The following is a 19,539-nucleotide window of genomic DNA, read 5'->3' as shown; positions in this document are numbered from 1 at the left end:
AGCCTCTCCCCTTCTTCCTCCCTCAGCCCCGCTGCATGCCAAGTCAAGGTAAAATCCACCCTCCCTTGCAAACAAGGGCTTACTCAGCTGAAGGGAGTCATGTATAATTATTATTTTTACATTTGTAAGTTCAACTTTCATGATAGAGATTGCACTACAGTACTTGTATGAGGTGAATTGAAAAATACTATATCTTTTTTTTACAGTGCAAACATTTGTAATAAAAATAAAATATAAAGTGAGCACTGTACACTTTGTATTCTGTGGTGTAATTGAAATCAATGTATTTGAAAATATGGAAAACATCCAAAAATATTTAAATAAATGGGTATTCTATTATTTAACAGTGCGATTAAAACTGCAATTAATCGCAATTAAGTTTTTAATCACTTGACAGCCCTAATTATAGTATTTTGCTGATCAAGCACCTCTCAGCTAAAGGCCTCAGAGCACTTTACAGAAGTTGGTCTCATTTTTCCCAGTTTATATACATGCTGCATCTAGGGTGACCAGACAGCAAGTGTGAAATTGGGACGGGTGGGGGGTAATAGGAGCCTATAAAAGAGAGACCCAAAAATCGTGACTGTCCCTATAAAATCGGGACATATGGTCACCCTAGCTGCATCGCCTCACTGTGGATCTCCTGGCTGACTGCTCTCAAATGGAGCTGGCAAATGCAAATGGAATCTGGGCCGATAAACCCACTCCCTCCATATGCCACCAGTTATGCTTCCCTGCACATCCTTTCTACATCACCTGCCAAGATAGGATTTCTTTGCTTATTTTCAAGTTAGACAGACTCTCTGCTTCACTGAGCATCTCACCATCAGGCACCATCTTCTTGGGAGATCTGCCTGAAGCAGTTTTGTAGGTCCAGCAACCGTTTTATGCCAGATTGCTATGGTCCTTAATTGTACACCTACTAAATATACCCCTGTGCCGGGAGATGGATTAGATATGCTGGCTCCACATCCCACACCAGAGGAACTCTGTTTGTTTGCCACATCTGGCTGCTTACTAGCTCCATCCATTCAACACAAAGGAGCCAGAACACAACAGAGAATCTGGTGCATTGTTTCAAATATGTGTCTCCAGCCTGGCAGCAGCTTGAGGGCACTAACTTGCAAATTTGCTGAAAATTGCAAACCTTGCTGAAGGGCACTAACTTGCAAATTTCCTTCCTGCCTTGTACTTCGTGCCCATCCACACTGTGGTTTTCAGAGCCTTTTTACTTGGCTATATGGGACTTACAACAGCCTGAACAGGATCTAGGATTTGGCCCTATATTGAAAATGTGGGGTTATAGTGTCAGCGAGTTGCACAGAATTAAAACTTAATGTGAACCATGCAGGACACTTGGAATCCTCAATGCTTTTTCTGTATGTGTTACTACATTCAACTTAAAATCTCAAGGGTCAAAAGTGTATTAAACACCACTTGGTATCAGGAGCATATTTGTCTGACGGCTCAGTGCTAGACCCCTGGTTATTCATGTTTGCTTGGAAATGTGCTCAGATCTTGTTTGCACTAACAGCTCTTCTCCTAGCTATTGCCCAATTTAAAGGAAAACAAGTTTTTTCCTGTAACTTTATAAAACCACCCCACAAAAACTAAACACATTAAATAGTAAGAAATACAGCTGGCAGCTGCACCGTTTCTATGACTGGGGCTATCTCTAAGGACTTTCAGTGGAGGCTGCCGGGAAATATGTATTGAAAATCCCTCCAGAAGCAGGGCAGCTGAACAAAAATCAGAGGCACACAATTCCTCAGGAAGGCTTCCTGAGGGTGCGGTTTCCAACCCCTGTCAAGGTTATAAAGTAATTATCTGTCCCCACTTTCTCTCCTGATGGCTTTGTTTAATTTGCATGGCAATGTCCTTTTTTTTTTTTTTTTTTTTGTCTTTGGTCACACTTTGCTTAATTTACACTGGAGACTCATTCAAGCACATTCCTTTGTCTGGAACTGGCACTAGTCGACAAATACATTTTCAGAACATATTTTCAGCACATATCTGTACATTCCTTTGTAGGCTTATTGTATGTACATCACATGCAAATATTAATGATCAGGGAGTTATTAGTTTTCTAATACATTATATGCCACCTTTGGGGTGGGACACAGATGGCAGCACAGAAGTTTGGGTGGGTGAGCTGCTGCCTGCAGGCCTGCTCATTGGGGCCAAAGTGGGAGGTGGGTAACTTTTCAAGGGGACACCTACCACTTTTATCAGCAGATGGATGAGAGGAAGCTGATCTGGAGTCCTGTAGCTTGCCCTGGCTACACTGACTCATTGTTCCCCTGAACTAGCTTTGCACTCACTTCAGGGCAGAAAACACTGCTGTAGTGCCTCAGATCAAGAGTCCCAGGGTATTGAGTGTCCATCAGCAGGTCCCTGTGGTGAACTCCTGGCACCATTGAAGTTGATTGGGTGAGGCGGGGGGTCTCCCATTAACTTAAATGGGGCTGAATTTAACCCTGGTTTTTAGTTTTACAAAAAACAAAACCCCAATGATGAAGTTTTGCAAAACCAAAATAACCAAAACCTGGTTTGACTGATTTCTCCTCTCTACATGTATTTGGACTTCCCAACCTCTGCCCAGACCCGATGAGCAGAGAGAAACTAATGTTAAGGAATTTGGACTTGATTGGCAACCATCATTTGGAGTTTTATTTGAAGTTTTAATTTTTCTTCCATTCTACATGATTTGGGTTTTTTACCCTCTTGGAAACTAAGAGAAACCATGGAACTGATTTCCACACATTGTGTAGTCATTGATGCCTGTGCAAAGTGGGTATATAACAAGCCACCAAACGAGAATGGTGCTTATATTCTATTTTTTAAGACTGATGTTGCTAAGGTACCTTGATAGGAAAAGTGTGTAACATAGATTTAAAGTGTATATGTGGACTTGCTTTTGATGTTGATTAATGTGCACATACAAAGTGGATTCTTGGTCTGCTAAGACCAGTTTGCACTGTATAAGGACAGCTTCGATAGAGCAGAGAATCAAGTTCTCCATTCATTGTTTGTTTGGTTTTTGTTCTTTTTCAAAATGGTGCCTGTGATGTTTGTATTTTGAGATTACTGTTAAAATAACTGGCCCACTTTCTCAGCTGGCACAGACTGATGTCAGTGGGGCTAGACTGCTTTACACCAGCTGAGAATCTAACCCATAGTAATTATTGTGAGTTAGAGATAAGGCTGTTGCATTGTGATAAAATATAAGCCTAAAAGAGGACTTTCTATTGGAAACTGTATGCAGTTTTAACGTGTGAGGAATCTCTTATGCGTCTGACTGATATATTACTTTAATATTTGTATGTCTTCTATAGTAGTAAACTTTTATTTTTTTTTATTGGCTGCTACTTATTTTTTTTTTATACAACCCCATTAAGCCAGAAACTGCTTCAAATTATTCAATCTTGAGAAGGTGGACTTCTGATCTCCAAATTGCCCAACTCATCTAGGGTGACCAGACAGCAAATGTGAAAAATCGTTGGGGGGTAATAGGAGCCTATATAAGAGACCCAAAAATCAGCACTGTCCCTATAAAATCGGGACATCTGGTCACCCTAAACTCATTTCTAGTTAAAAGGAAAATTAAATCCTTTGATATTTTAAATCTTTCTGTGAATGGTAATTCTTTCTTGTCTTGGATTGTGATTTTTTTTTTTTTTTTTTTTTTTTTTTTTTTATTATTATTAAGGGAATGACCGCCCTTCACTGGGCTGCTTTCCACAATCGGCCCCAGCATGTGCAAACCCTGCTGCAGAAAGGAGCAGATCCAACTCTGGTGGACAAAGACTTTAAAACAGCTCTTCACTGGGCAGTACAGGTGAGGGCTAACTATATCAATATTTTAACAATACACCACATGCATTACAATGATTGTTTGTTGTCTGAAATTCCGAGGCATGGGACTTCAGAACTGAAGAATAATTTCAGTCGGAAAGGCCTAGGGCAGGAAACCCCAGCTGTGTAAATTGGCCTGCATTGCTCAAAGCCAGGGGAGCTGTGCCAATTTACACTGGCTGAGGATCTAGCCCATGTTTCCTGTGGCACAACATCATTATTAACAAATATTAAATATGGGCTTGATGCTGCAAGGTGCTGAGCTCTCTTGCCCTGATCCAGCAAAGCATTTATGTCCCTGGAACTAGTCACATACTGAGCCTTAAGGACATGCGTGTTTTTGATGGATCAGGGCCAGAGTGCTCCATGCCTCTCAGGACTGGGCTGTAAACCTGTGACTTCAGACCACTAAGAATAAAATAATATACATGTAGTGTAAAATGGCAAATATTCTTACAGGACACTGTTCTAAAGGCTTGAAGCTCTCGTCCTGTGGAAATCCTAACTTCATTAAGTACAGTGTAATGTTAAATGCTCTTCCTATCAAGTTATAAACAAATCATTGCTATATGGGACAATCAGGGAGCCACTTTTGGGGCCTCACAGGGTTTCTACTACCCATCAGAAATGCTCCCCCAAATGTACAACAGCTAAGAAATTACTGAGGGACTCATTAAAAATGAAAAAATACAGCAGGCAAATATCAGATCTGACTAGGCACTATAATAATAGTAATAACCTATAGAAAAGTGAATGGTTTCCTTAGGATGCATCATGTTAAGCAATTAGTAAGGTATTATCTATAATACTGTTTAAGTAACTGTCCTGCATGAACTTTGCTTCAGATAACTTTTTAATGCTAAATACGAGTTCTGTGTGTAGGTGACAATTATCAAAGTACAGTAAAAGCTGTGTTATCCAGCACTTTACCAACTAGAAATCGGCATTTCTGATATCTCCCAATACAAATCTTTATAGGGTTGCCAGGTGTCCAATTTTTGACTGAAAGGCCTGGTTGAAAAGGGACCCCAGTGGCTCTGGTCAGCACCGCTGATCAGGCCATTAAAAGTCCAGTTGGTGCAGGGTTGGCAGGCTCCCTACCTGGCTCCACATGGCTCCCCAGAAACATGTCCCTGCTGCTCCTAGGTGGAGGAACAGCCACGGGGTATCTGTGCGCTGCCCCTGCCCCAAGTGCTGGCTCCGCAGCTCCCATTGCCCAAGAACCATGGCCAACGCAAGCTGTGGGGACAGCGCCTGCGGGCGGAGACAGCGCACAGAGCCACCTGACCAGGCCTCCACCTAGGAGCAGCAGGGACATGTCGCTGTTTGCAAGGAGCCACCTCAGGTGAGCGCTGCCTGGATCTGGCACCCTAAAACCCCTCCCATACCCCTGCCCCAAGCCCCTTCCCACACCCAAACTCCCTCCCAGAGCCGTGCTCCCATGCCCCCAGCCCTGAGCCCCCTCCCACACCCAAACTCCCTCCATTAGTAAGTATAACTGAGTTAACCAGAATTTTTGACTAACTGGCACCCCCCCCATTCCCCAACATGCCTGATGATAAAGCTTTTACTGTACATTTTTATTGATTGATAGTGACACTTATAGTAAGTATTCAAAACATCTCTGTATCATATAAACAGAAAACACACTGTGATTAAACATCCCTATTCTAACATTTTTGGTCTTAACTCTATCCTGCTTAAAATATATCTTCCCTTCCTCCAAGTCTGGAATAGAATTCATGTGTAGCCTCCATACGTATCATTACTTTCAACTACACTTCCTCTCTGATTTCATATTTTTCTGATCATTTCAAAACTATATTGTCTTATAGATTTTTTTGCCTTGGTATTTCAAAGGGATATGTTCTAATAGTTAACTACTTCTTGTACATTTGCTCCAGTGTAGGTTCCATCCAGCTGAAAATTTCTGAAATTCTGTACCGTGCAAGCTCTGGAGGGTCCAGCATTCAAGCTCGGTGAGGGCCAAGCTAGTCAAAAAAGCAAAGTGGAAGCCTTATTGGGTATGTCTACACTGCACACTGAGCCCGGGTCTGTGGGACCCAGGTTTGCGGACTTGGTGTTTCCACACTGCATTTTAAACATGGGTTTACAATTGCTGAACCCAGGTCTCTCAGCCATGCTAATGTGTTCATACTGTGCTATGCAGACCTGGCTTCGGTCTGCAGCTTGACCTGTGTATACTGTGCAAAATGACAGGTATTGGACCCGAGTCTCAGTGGGACTTGGTTTTTGACCAACCCATTTGCAGGGTCCTAAGACCTATGTCCTGAGCAGTTGCTGACCCAAGTCAGATTGATTTGTGTATGGACGCCCCACCTTAGTGTGCAGTGTAGACATACCCACTCAGTCCATATCCCCCCACACCTTCCTCTCAGAACAACAAATGTGCAATCCAAGTTTTAGGAAAACATGGGAGGTCGAATGGTGCAAATAAGCCCTCAGTTTCCTGTGGTTAACAAATCCCTGCTCTTGCTTCATTCAAGTCACCCACTCACAGCTGGATTACTCTGTCTGCCTGACAGCAGAGGGGATAAGTGTTGTTTCACTGCTGTGATTTGTTCTGTGACATTTCTGTTAGTGAACCTGGCTTGTTCACAGTCTTTATTTCTTGGGAGTGTGGAGAGGGATGGGCAGGCTTAAATATCTGGACCGGGCGTAGTCACTTAGACATGTCTACACTACAGCCCAAAATTGACCTATGTTAGGTTGACTTAAAGTTGGCACAGTAATTACTGCGGTGGCTGATGTCCATGCTACCCTCCTTCTGTCAGTGATGTGTGTCCTCACCAGGAGCACTTCCCCCAACTGAAGAGACCAGTGTGGCGGGCTAAGAGCCCTCCCACCTGGAGCTCAGCTTCCCCACCCAGCTCTTGGTGGGAGCTGGGGAGGGGGGCAGCCACCCAGGCTTCTCACCTCCATGAGTGGGGAGTCTCCCGGCAGCAGTATGGAGCCATGAAATTGACAAGACAGCTGATGTTAGGGTGCAGTGTCTACCTTACTACACTGACATGTCATACACTTCTCGTGTATATCATGTATGTATGTCGGTGTCGTAGGGCAATTACCTCAGCAGGACAAGGCTGTAATGTGTACGCTGATATAATTAAGTCAACATAAGCTTCCTTGCATCCACCTAACTGTGTAGTGTTAGGCCTTAGCGTCCTTCTCTGACTTGAGCTTAGCCAGGGAGTAGTATTTGATAGCTGTTGCTCTCTACCTCCCTGCCAATATAAGGGCAAATAGAGACTAATAATTGGCATAACTTTCCCTCCATAGCTGATCCCAGGCAGAAGCAGACCTGCTGCCCATGCAGGATAAGGCTTTGGCCTGTCTAAAGCTCCTGCCGAGCTGACAGATGGGGAAGGATTCATTGCCACAGTCTGAGATCTGGGGAACTCTGAAAATGCTCGGTGGATACCCCCAAACTTTTTCACAAGAGCCCAGAGGTGGAGTCCCAGGACTGAGGTGTGGAGGTGGCAGTGGCAAGGGATGTCTAGTAACCACTTCTGGAGCTGCTGAAGGGGGGGATAGCTTTCCCATAAGAGCTGTGCTAAACATCTGCGAAGCACGAGGCCAAGAGAACTCCCAGAGCCAGGAGCTGTTTTCAGCTGAATGGGGCCTTGTGCTTTTTTTTTTCCTGGGAAAGCAGCAGATGAAACATCAGGCATAGTAAAGAAATCTGTGCCAGAAGGCACAGAAAAGAGGCAGTGTGGGTAGATGTTGCTAAAACATGCACATTTTACACCATCACGCCCCATTATAATTATTATGTGTGGGTGGGAGATAAATATATTTCCTCTGCCTACAGTTTCAAAGAATGCATGTTTAGTACTTGGCAAAGTGCAAACAAAAAGTTTGTGCATCTGATTTCCCCACCAGAGTTCGTGACACTAGAGAACCAGACAGGCCTTGCCTAAAGACATGTCTACACTACAGGAAGTGTAGTACCGGAAGAGCAACAGTGATGTAGTTGCCCTAGTGTAAGCCCCTATTGTAGACATGCTGCATCAGAGTAAAACACAACTCCTTTGAAATGAGAGTAAGATATTAGAGCAAGTCACAGTTTGCAGATGTGCGCTAGGGGTTTGCACTGGTTCAGCTCCATCAGTGTTGCTGCATCCGTGTATACAGCTCTAATGGAGGCATGCCACAGTAGTGAATCAGGCCAAAAGTATTTTTATTTATGCAATTAAAGTAGCTAGAAACTGAAAATAAGGAAGTTGAGGGCAGGCTGTATCTGGCCCTGCTTGGGAGCAATACAGGACAGTTGAATTCTGACCTCCTGGTGAGATAAGGCAGAGCCATAGCACCTCCACCCACCTCCATGCTGCTGGCCCAATTCAGTAGGGTAATGCATGCTGCACCATAAAAAAGGGTGGTAAGAGCCTCTGCTCCAGCATGCACTCCCCCAAGACAGCCAAAATTGCTCGAGAGATCCCTGCTGCTCCCCCCCCACACACACACACACAGCCCCAGCTTTCGCACATGAAAATTCTCCAGTTCATTCTGCTGAACAAGTAGTGTTGAACTGTGCCCACCATTCTTAAGTGTTAGCATGGCTACTTCCATGTGGAACAGTCAATCAGGAGCCAAACTGTGCACCTACTTAAAGCCAAATACTTACCTTGCATATGTACACACATGCTTCCCCTTGGCTTCACTAGGAGCTTTGCATGTGATTTCACCACAAACAGGAGAATGTCTGTTCGTGAGTGAACATCCGGTCCTGTCATCCCTGTAGTTTCACTTGCCCTATTTGAACAGGGCCTTGGACACTGTTTTTCCCCTTTCAGTCAAACAAGCAATAATCTTTGTAACCGGAAGGGAAATTTAGTTGCATCATGAAAGCGTGTTTACTAAAGTTGAGACCAAATGTAATTTCTTTAAAATGTTTTAAATCCCAGATAATGCTGCCACTTAAATACTGTAATGACAAAGTTTCAGAGTAGCAGCCGTGTTAGTCTGTATTCGCAAAAAGAAAAGGAGTACTTGTGGCACCTTAGAGACTAACAAATTTATTAGAGCATAAGCTTCCGTTAGCTACAGCTCACTTCATCGGATGCATTTGGTGGAAAAAACAGAGGAGAGACTTATACTCTGTGTGTGTGTGTGTGTGTATATATATATAAGTCTCTCCTCTGTTTTTTCCACCAAATGCATCCAATGAAGTGAGCTGTAGCTAACGAAAGCTTATGCTCTAATAAATTTGTTAGTCTCTAAGGTGCCACAAGTACTCCTTTTCTTTTTTTGTAATGACAAAGGTTCTAGAAACGCCTTAAAAAGGTTTCCTCACTGTGCTGTGTTGCCAATTCTCATGACTTTTTTACAAAAAGCTTCACAGTATTTGGTCTTTTTCTTAAAGCTCCAGCTCCTGGAGTCAGGTAATTATATGAAAATTTCAGCTTTCATTTAAAAAAAAAAGTTTCTAGGCTTGGGGCAAGAGAAGTTGGAAAACATGAACCCTAAAGATTCAAAAATCAGAAGGGAAATAAAGAATTCACATTTAAAAAAAAATAAAACAACCAACACACACCTGATCTATTGCAGCGCAAGTTCATGTGGATTGAATGATGCTAAGTTTATCAAACTTGTGCCCAGAAACATTTGCTCCTTGGCAACGATTAAACTTTCATTAGTACACGTTGTGTGATGAAATCGTAGATTATTTGTTTGGATTTATAGGGGAAGACTTGACAGCTTTTTCTTACTCTGACTTATTGAGAAGTTATTTGAAGTTCAGGCTCTCTGAGAACAAGACTCTACCCTTTGGAGCTGCAGGTAGAGGGTGCCCTTTGCTTATGGAAGGATCACAGCTGCCTCTTCAGCAGCATTCCTTTCTCTCCCACTAGGTTCTGCAGAAGGCTCTCCCTTGGCCTGGGGAATTTCCATATAGAGAAGGTGGAGGGAGTAGGCAGGCTCCAGGAGGTGGGAGCACGAGGCAGAGGAAATAATTTTCCCACCCTCCATCTCCCACAGACAGCCCTTGAGGAAAGTTAATATGGCCTGACGAGCCCCCTATGTGCTGGGAAACCTCTTCAGGGGGAATAGCTGGCAGTGCAGGCTGGAGGCGAAGCCACCCATGGCAATGCAGAAGTGCAGGATCTGCATGTGGATGGCCCTGAGTCAACCTGAATCCCATGGTTCAGGTTGATCTTGGAGACCCCTAGTCTCTTTGGGGAGAGGTGATTCCTCCCTCCAAAGGTATAATAAAGAAAAGAGTTTCCTAGTTCAGTGGGCGTTTCCTTTAGGGCCATGGTCTAGCCCCAGGTTTGTTGGTGGATAAGGTGTGTAACCTGTAACTCTTTGCTAGGTAGAGTTTACTTGCAGTTTCAAACAGCTTTTTCATTTTTAAACTTAACTTGCTTTCTGCTGGTTTCATGTGTTTTCCCAGGAATGCCTAAGGAGGGGAGTGACTAACTTTGTGAAACTTCAAAAAATATTTCTACTTTAAAAAAATCTGAATCAACCTCACCCTTCCATCCCTCATTCTTCAAGGTACTCACATCCGTGATCTTTCCTCATGCAAATAGTGTCCTCCTATTGAAGTGAAAGGGACTTCTGCCATGGATAGTTTTTTTTGTACAGCAGTGAGGGCTGAACAGTTGAGCTGCTGATGTTCAAACAATGAACAATAAAGGATTGCAAATAAGGAGAATTTAAGTAAATAAAAGCTATTTACATCTGTTCTTACAGGGACTTTTCAAAAATTGGCCTCTGCCTTTGAATATACACACTTATTTATTTTGATTTATAATAAACAAAGGGGCTTGTCCACTGCTTTGGATCTCAATATTCAGCTATAAACTCACTCGCACTAGGTCATCAAAACACCTAAGCTGAGCTTAGATGATTTCCCCGCCCCTAAGTGCAGGCCTTTCAACTGAAGATATGACATGTTGCTTTTCCAGTCCACCAGCTACGGTGCAAGAGAAATGGGGTCATGACACCTCCATATTCCCTGCAATGTGTCTAGCGCCACTGATGGTAACAGTAATCCAGAGAGTACACACACAGGGCCAGCTGTGATCTAACCCTTAGATGAGCCACTGACTGCCAGGGTATTCAATAGTAATGGGATGGGGCCATGTGACAGAAACAACAGGTGAATAACTGATGTCTGTTAATCATCTTCTTAGCAGATGGTCTGTGTGTAGCCCCCTGGCTGAATGTCAGAACATGAGTAAGGGGCATGCCCCCACACCTTTTGTATGCCCACATATATTTTAATTTTCTGTATCTTATCAAAATGCAGCATCATGACTCATCTTCTCCTAGGGTACCAACAAATGAATCCTCAACAACAAAAATAATGGAAAGTTCTGCTGCTTTGTAGTACAGAATAAAGAACCTACAGGAGCACACTCATTTGTTAAAACCACACCAGTAACTCATCCACATAATCCAGTTGAGACAATACTGTGCTGAAAGGGGGAAAGATTGCAACTAGTTTTAGTCATAATCATAGTACTTGATAAACCCTGTGCCTCTTTACAGAAATTTCTATATACATATAAGGTGTCAAATAGACAATGTCAGTGTTTCATACAACTTTTATTTGAACAATACTTACAACAAAGACAGGGACAAACCAACACTTCAGCCTGACAGCTTTTCCTCAAGTAGTCCTTGGTCATTTGGTATCTTTTGGAAAGCACAAAGGCTATACAGTAGAAACTCAGAGTTATGGACACTTCAGGAATGGAGGTTTTCCATAACTCTGAAATGGTCTGTAACTCTGAAGAAGAGGTTATGGACTTCAGCCAGATGCAGGGCTGGTGCTGCAGCCGCAGGGTGGGAGGAGCCAGGGTTCGGGGCAGGGAGGGAAAGCTGGGGCTTCTGACTCTCGGGACAGAGGCTCACGGCTTCTGCCCCGCAGGAGCATTGAAACTCAGTGCTTTAAACCTGGGGGGAGTGCTGCTGTGGGGCTTCAGCCCCGTGGCTCCAATCCCAGCTTCAGCCCCCTCAGGGGTGCCAGGGCTCGGGGCTCTCCATGGCTCCGCTCCCTGCTTAACGGGTGGGGACCCACACCAGGGCTCAGGGCTTTAGCTATGGAGGGAGCACTCAGGCTGAAACCGGTGCCCCCTTGTAGCTAAAGCCCTGAACCCCAGCACCCTGCACAGGGCTGAAACCAGGAGCGCAGCCACAGGACTCCCCCTACTCCCGTCTAAGCCCGGAGCTCCAGTCCTAGAAGCCCAGAGCCCTGACTGCCCCAGCCCCCCTGCAGCTAAGCTCCAACCCCCCATGGCTGAAGTCCTGAACTTCAAGGCTAAAGCCCCGAGACAGTACAGTATTTGCTTTTTTTGTGTCTGTGCTGCCTGGTTGATTTCTGGTTCCAGAGGGTGTCCGGTTCACCAGTAAGTCCGTAACTCTGGTGTTCATATCTTTGAGGTTCTACTGTAATATGATTACTTGTGGCACCTTAGAGACTAACAAATTTATTAGAGCATAAGCTTTCGTGAGCTACAGCTCACTTCATCGGATGCATTTGCGATGAAGTGAGCTGTAGCTCACGAAAGCTTATGCTCTAATAAATTTGTTAGTCTCTAAGGTGCCACAAGTACTCCTTTTCTTTTTGCGAATACAGACTAACACGGCTGCTACTCTGAAACCTGTAATATGATTGTGGCTGGATAGTTATTTTAGAAATACGTCTGCTAACTGATCCAGTGACAAATATTTGTCTGTAGTGTTTTCAGGGCCCTTAAAGCAGAGTTTTTTGCACAATACAATCTCTTCCCAAGAGTGGCACAAAACAAAACCACGTTAGGACAGTATGGTTCTGTGAGAGTCACTGCATCAGTGGGTGCTTTGAGGATGAAGCATCAAGGATAGGGGCGAACAAATGACATCATGGGTTCACTTGGGAAGCATACAGGCTTCATTCTGATTCTCACCTATATAACTCCATTGACTTCAGTGGAGTTATTCTTAATTTACATTGGTGTGAAATCCATAATCAGACCCCATGAATCCATAGGCCCAGTTTCTGAGCTGTGTCCAAGTATATTTGGTTAAGCATCGGGGAGGGGAGAAATGAGGAGATGGTGTTAAAGCACCTTTATACTCCCAAATGCTGGACTGCACCCATCCTGTCCCCAACATAAAGTACAGCAGCCTCAGGACTGCTTTACTTTTTACTGGCTTCCAATCCCAAAGGGTATTGTGGCAGCCTGCGAACACCAGAAGTAGAGATGTCTCAGCCATGCTTCCTCTATGCTGGTGTAGACGAAGAAGTGTGCATAGGTTGTACACCACCCAAGGAGTCTTCCACATGTGAAATCCTCATGTGACTGGATCTTCTGGATTTACAGGAAATACTTCAGAAAAAGAAAAATTAGGGGCAGTGGACATAGGATCATTCCAGAATAAGAAGTAGAATTAGTTAGGACTACAAAATAACAGTAATCTCAAATACCTTGTTTTTCTCAGTATTCAACAAAAGGGATCCAGGGTAATTAAAGTGATCATTCAAAAATACAGAAACTGCCAGTTCTAGAGAGGGGCAAGTTAATGTTTTAAAAGACTGAGATGAGGAATTTTCAATAAAGTACCTGATGACTATAAAAATTAAAAGGCAAATGAAGAACTGTACTTTAAGGAGGAAAAATTGGAAAACCACTGGCCAATTGGATGAAATGTTCAGACATATTGTAAGGGAGCCATTGTGTCATTATTTGGGAGAAAAGATTCCAATCAACACACTGCTCAGGTTTGTTATCTTTGATGCAGTTACTGATTTGGCAGATAACAGGAAGCCAGTGGATATTCTATATTTGGATTTCAATGTGGCCATCAGTTTATCATCACATTATAAGCTTCTAAATAAACTGGAAAAATGCCAACTGATAAAGTACAATTGCACGGAACACAAACTGGTTGTTAAACAAGGTTGTAAAACAGTAATCAAAGGTCCAACTCTCTGTCCCTTACTCTTGCTGAGCAGTACTTACAATTGTAATCCCATTGAAGTCAGTGGAACTATTTGCATAAGGACAACTCACCATGATGAAGGGGTGCAGAATTCTGTCCCAAATTAAGACCCCCAGTGTGGAACCAAGAGAAGGGAATAACAGAGCCTAAGTCAATCTAGGGATTTATACTATTTTATATAGTCTTGATTAAAAACAGAGAGGAAAATGTAAATGCTCTTCAAAGGGGCACATGCAAATACGTGTTTGTATCCCTCTAAATTTGGTGTTTCATAAAAATCAAAACATTTCTGAGAAAGTATTAATGGAACTTTATATGCTGTCTTTCTTTGGATATTTCTATTGTGGTACCTTATTTGTTATTTCTACAATGCCCAGAGGCATTCTAGAAAACGCACAAACCAGACAATTTTGGGAGGGGCAGGAATTCTCACATCTGAAACAAACAGAAAATGCTCTTATTTTATTTATTCCTCCCAAGAATAAACAGCACAGTCTACATGTGCTTCATTGTTAAATGCTTCTCTTCCCCTTGTTTTCCAGAGTGGAAACAGGATTCTGTGTTCCATCATTCTGAACCATCGCCAGGGTCCATCGATAATAAACTATGATGATGAGAATGGGAAGACGTGTATGCACATTGCTGCTGCTGCAGGTTACAGTGACATCATCAGTGAGCTGGCTAGAGTCCCAGAGTGCAATCTACAGGCCCTTGACGTGGATGACAGGTACCCATGGAAATGTACTGAAAGTGCTGGAAACCCCCTGCTCTAAGTCCCATTGTATTACCTGAGCCTAAGAATGTCTGTTTAATAATCATGTTTCCTGTTCTACAGGCCATGACCTATTTAATTTAACTGAATTTTCTGAGAATCGTGTGCACTTAGCGACTGTGGAAATCAGGCCATAATATTTATACAACTGCTGACTTGCGTAAATGTTTTTTTATGCTATGCCTGGAAGGAAAAGATGGTGGTTATACACAGGGGGTTGTTACTATTTGATTCACTAAAATTAGTCATTCCTTTCAAAATACCAGAACAAGAACCTACAACTTTGGGGTGAAGCCCTGGCCCCATTGAAGTCAATGACAAAACTCCCATTGACTTTCGTGGATGCAGTCTTTCACCCTTACTATTCTAAGATGTTAGAGCCTAATTTTCCAAGATGCTGAGAACCTTATTTCCCATTCTCATAGGAAGTCTTTTGCACCGTTATATTGTACATGCAGAAAATTCCTCCTCTTTACTGTTTAGGGTCCCAATCCTGTACCCATCAAAGTTGATGGGAGTTCTGGCATTGAATTCAGTAAGACTAGAACCTGAGGGCTGTCAGTAACAGCTCTCAGACTTAGTTCAATTATTGGCATATCCTATTCTCCATAAAGTCAAGGTCAAAAGTCACACTAGCTTCAATGGGAGCAGGATTGTTCCTTTAGGATTTACACATTTAATTCATTATGGAAAAGTCCTATAAAACTTAATAGAGATTAAACCAACAGGATTCTATAGATTTTACCCTAAACATCTTCAATATGTAAATGAGAAAAAAAGTTCTATTAAATTCCCTCATGTTTTCCTTTAACGGATACCATGTTGGAGACTGGACAATACCTTGTAAACCCTCATTAGCTGTCCTTTCAATTCTGTTCCCTGTTACTCTCATTTGAAATCAATGAGTTGCACCATGTTCACACATTTCCTCTTTTATTCACCTATTGTCATTCACAGTCTCTCTTATCTGGCATGTTCTGTACCTTGCATCGTGTTTCAATTTCAGAAATATAAGCTGTGGTTTTTCTGGGTAATGTTACAATTTTGAGCCCAAATATTAGTTTCTAGACACTAGGCCCAAATAATGCTTCTTTCACTGTGACTTCAGAGGTTCCTGGTTGCAGAAAATCAAATAGGTTCCCCTACACAAAAAAGGATCAGGACAGCTTGATTTAGAAAATGGATCTGCCTCTATATGGGTCTTCTGCTGATCATCGTCCACTATGTAATAGGAACACAGCAGCAAAAGAAGCTACTGCAGTCTGATGGATGAAGTAGCAGTTGCAGAGAAAATCCACTACTGCTCTGTGGCTAGAGAGAGCATCCTTTCCCCTACACCCTCACAGATGGGTCCAGTGCGGACATGGGAAGGATTTGCTACTAGACAATGGAGACTAGAAAGCTTTTCTTCAAACTCCACACTGAAAATTTTAGGCAATTCTTTCCCTAGTTCAGATCCACCAGTGCTAGCAATCGTGGAGTGTTAATGTAGATCAACCACAAGCATTTTTTACCACCACATCACTGAGCGCGCTAGTTGATACACTCTGTGTAGATGCAGGCTACGTAATACTGAAATACGTCTCATTAGGTAATTAATTTGTTCCATATTTTCCCTAGGACACCTCTGCACTGGGCTGCAGCAGCAGGGAAAGCTGACTGTGTACAGACGCTGCTGCAGCTGGGGATAGATTGTAGCTCTCGGGACATCAATGAAAACACTCCTCTGACATATGCCTTGTACTGTGGGCACACAGCATGCATCAAGCTGCTCTCTCAGGAGAACAGGTAAAGGAACAAGAAATCAAAGAATCTCTTGCTTTTGCCAGCAGGTCACTTGCTAGAACAGTATATCAGTAGGAAAGAAATGACATTTCCTTCTCTCTGCATGCTACTGAGGAGGATAAGGGCCACGTAACTACTGAAATTAATTTGCAGTTCCTATACAATGATTAGGAGTACTTGTGGCACCTTAGAGACTAACAAATTTATTTGAGCGTAAGCTTTCATGCGCTATAGCTCACTTTGATTAGTTCAAATTCTTCACTATTAAATAGCAATGGTAAAGTCAGTCAACTAATGAATGACCTGTCTCAGATAGGGTTCAGAATAACAACTGTAGGGTTCAGAACAAATCAAACATGAATTTAGTTGTAAATCAATACAGCAATGTCTCCTGCACAAAATACACTTTATGGGACAATTTTTGCCCTCAAATATCTGCCTTCTGTGGAAGCCCATGGAGGTTAGCTATGTATTCTGGTTCATGTAACTATGGCAGAATATAATAGTCATGTTCAATAAATGGCTAATAATGTAAGCTTTCATACCCATAACTTTAAAATAGTTGTCACCCTTAATAAAATGTTTGTCTATGATTAGTTCTGTGCCTTGCTGTCTACATGTTTTCACTTTTCTAAACCTCTTCTATTAAAGAGGCTTTATTATTTGTCTCTCTACCAATTATTTTTCCTTTTATCAATGGCTCCAATTTTGTTCATTTAGGTTCTCCTTCATTGGTAGAAAAACTCACGTATAAAGACTGAAAGCTATCATGCTTTTTGGGTTTTTTTCCAGACTTGTCACATTTCTTTATCCTGCCCCTTTCTTTCCAATCAGCAGTCAGTATTATTTCCTGTGTACAAAGGGTGAGACGTACTTCAAATGATCTTTGAGGCTGCTGCAAACTCTACTTCCTGAGCAGCCTCTAGAAGTTGATTTAGGCAGCAGCAGCCTCCTGTAAAACCTGCTGAAGCCAGACTATGATCTTGATAGAACTCCCAAAACTGTGTGAGGTCTGTGCTGCACTTGATGAGCAACCTCCAAGGAAAGTCCTGGGGCACAGTAAAAAAATGGTATTGATTTAATGGTGGCTTTGTTTTGCTGAACCATTGCCCCTCACATGAGGCTAGTGATCGCTGTGCAGTTGGAAATACCAGCTTTCAAATTTGACATAAAACAAAGGCTGCTTTGTCTTTCAAGATCCCAATGCATTTTTTCTTGTTAAAAGGAGTCCCAGTGTACTGGCATAAAGTGCATTTATACTCTGAAAACTGCCCACAAAATTGGCACCCCAGGTTTCAAATCTATTAGTGTCTCAAAGATTCCAGACCAAATTTACTCAGTTTCCAAATAAAGAATGGTTGTTTTTTTTAACTACCTGCCCTGTAAATTCAGCCTGGCATTTGAGTTAAGCTCTGTTATTTTTGGCTAATGCATCACCATCTAATATATTCTTAATACACACAAAAAGCAGATCAGTTGAGTCAGAAGGCACCATTTTTAGTTTCTTTTTTGATCATAATGTCCTTTACATTCCAGTTTTGGCAATACCATTCAACCTACTTAAATTACTCCTGCAGCTTCTTCTGGATATGACAGTCTTCATTTTGTGTGCTAAGAAAGGCAAGATTTCTTTTAAGATTCAGGACATTTGTACAAAAACTGACAGATTTCCACTTTCTGTTCTCATATTTATTTATTATTTTCCAGTAGATCTGAGCCAGTCCATCACCCTCCTTCACAGAACAATAAAATCCTAAAGAAGGAAGGAAGATTCAGTATGCTTAACCAAATCTTCTCCTGCAAAAAGAAGAAAGATGATCAGAAAACAAACCAGAAAGACAGAGGCAGAGACAGATATCAAAGGGAAGAGACCTCGGAAGTTGATGACATTATCACTACATTTGATTGCATTATGGACACAAACTATAATGACAACTCCGAGAAATGTATGACCACTGTTGACTTTAAAAGAAGGAGCACAGACACCCAGAAGTACCTCATATCAGAAAAGCAGCAGCCAGAGTGTAATGGACTTCCTCCAATAAGAACACAAAGTCTCCCCCCCATTACTGTAGGCAAATCTTTTCTAACAACTTCCTACAGTGCATCTTCAAGTGTCTCCTTGGGTAATAATGCCTACCATTTTGCACACAGGTCTCAGAAAAGTAGAAGTGAACATGACTTGTTAAATCACAGAAGTAGCTGCCAGACTTTATCAGACAATCCTTGGAACACAGATGCTAATCAAATACTCTCGTATAAAGTCTGTACTGCAACTTCTTCAGATAAACTGATAGATGGTTTACTCTCTGAAAGATCCAGCCATGTGCTTTTGTGCCCTCCCCACCTTCCCTATCTGCCTAGTTCTCCATCAGGTAATTTCTTTGTTCAATATCCCCCGTATCATCTAATCTCTACAGACATGGCAGGTTGGATAGGGGCATGTTGGAAATATAGGTAAGTCTGAGTGCTAATATTTCTAATTTTTTTAGTTTATTCTTCCTGTATGCAGTAGGACTCCCAAAACAGCATCTTAAGAGATTTTTTAGTTAATATATTGTCTTTTCAGCACTTCAGTTATATGTGCTGTGTTCAAGTTTACGTTGTCTTCAGTGCTGAATTAAAGTTGCTAAATTTTAGTAAGAGAAAGTAAATGCTTTTACCTAGTATTTTGTAAACTGTTCTATAATGATAATGAAACTAAAGATGTGCCTGAGCTACAAGATTCTGAAGTGAATTTGGAGCTGACGTTTGGCAGTTTGGGATCCCATGTTTTGATTCACATCTATCTCTTCATGAATCTGTCTGTCAGGCCCTGATTCAGGAAATAACTTAAGCATACAAGCAATTTTAACTTCATTCCCAATTGTACTTCTCACATGATTCAAATTCAACACATGCTTACATACCTTCCCAAAGTGGGATCTTAGAGTGCACCAAGCACCATAATATCTAGATGCTAATTGAAAATTAAACAAAAAACCCCCTATTTTTACACCAATTCCAAGAATAATTTATGTATTTGTAGCTACGACCAATGCTGTTGAGGGACTATGTCAGAGCCCACTATCCTTCAGTTCAAGGAGGATTGTAAGGGACTCCTTTCTGATACAAACCCTTAACTGGTCAGATGCATCACTATTGAGCCATGGCTGCCTCCTGCATGGCAGTGA

At 42.2% G+C, this 19,539-nt stretch overlaps 1 protein-coding gene across 4 annotated transcripts in view; it reads left to right on the top strand.

Moving 5' to 3' along the window:
• The window catches only part of ANKRD55 (ankyrin repeat domain 55), a 71,188-nt gene that overhangs the window by 33,099 nt on the left and 18,550 nt on the right, over window positions 1-19,539 (top strand). For 3 of the 4 annotated variants that reach the window (XR_006281469.1, XR_006281471.1, XM_038403800.2), the window contains exons 6-9: window positions 3,710-3,838; window positions 14,352-14,536; window positions 16,202-16,369; window positions 18,074-18,741. Coding sequence is in view for 1 of the 4 variants with exons in the window: in XM_038403800.2 (XP_038259728.1) it covers window positions 3,710-3,838; window positions 14,352-14,536; window positions 16,202-16,369; window positions 18,074-18,741 (1,150 nt within the window). In the remaining 3 variants the exon portion in view is untranslated. The remainder of the gene's footprint in view (window positions 1-3,709; window positions 3,839-14,351; window positions 14,537-16,201; window positions 16,370-18,073; window positions 18,742-19,539) is intronic. The other variant, XR_006281470.1, reaches the window with a different exon arrangement.

This window comes from Dermochelys coriacea, chromosome 5 (assembly GCF_009764565.3).
Source record: "Dermochelys coriacea isolate rDerCor1 chromosome 5, rDerCor1.pri.v4, whole genome shotgun sequence".
Lineage (NCBI taxonomy): Eukaryota > Metazoa > Chordata > Testudines > Dermochelyidae > Dermochelys > Dermochelys coriacea.
The sequence above is the reverse complement of the archived record's forward strand: the minus strand, read 5'-3'. Positions and strand labels throughout refer to the sequence as shown.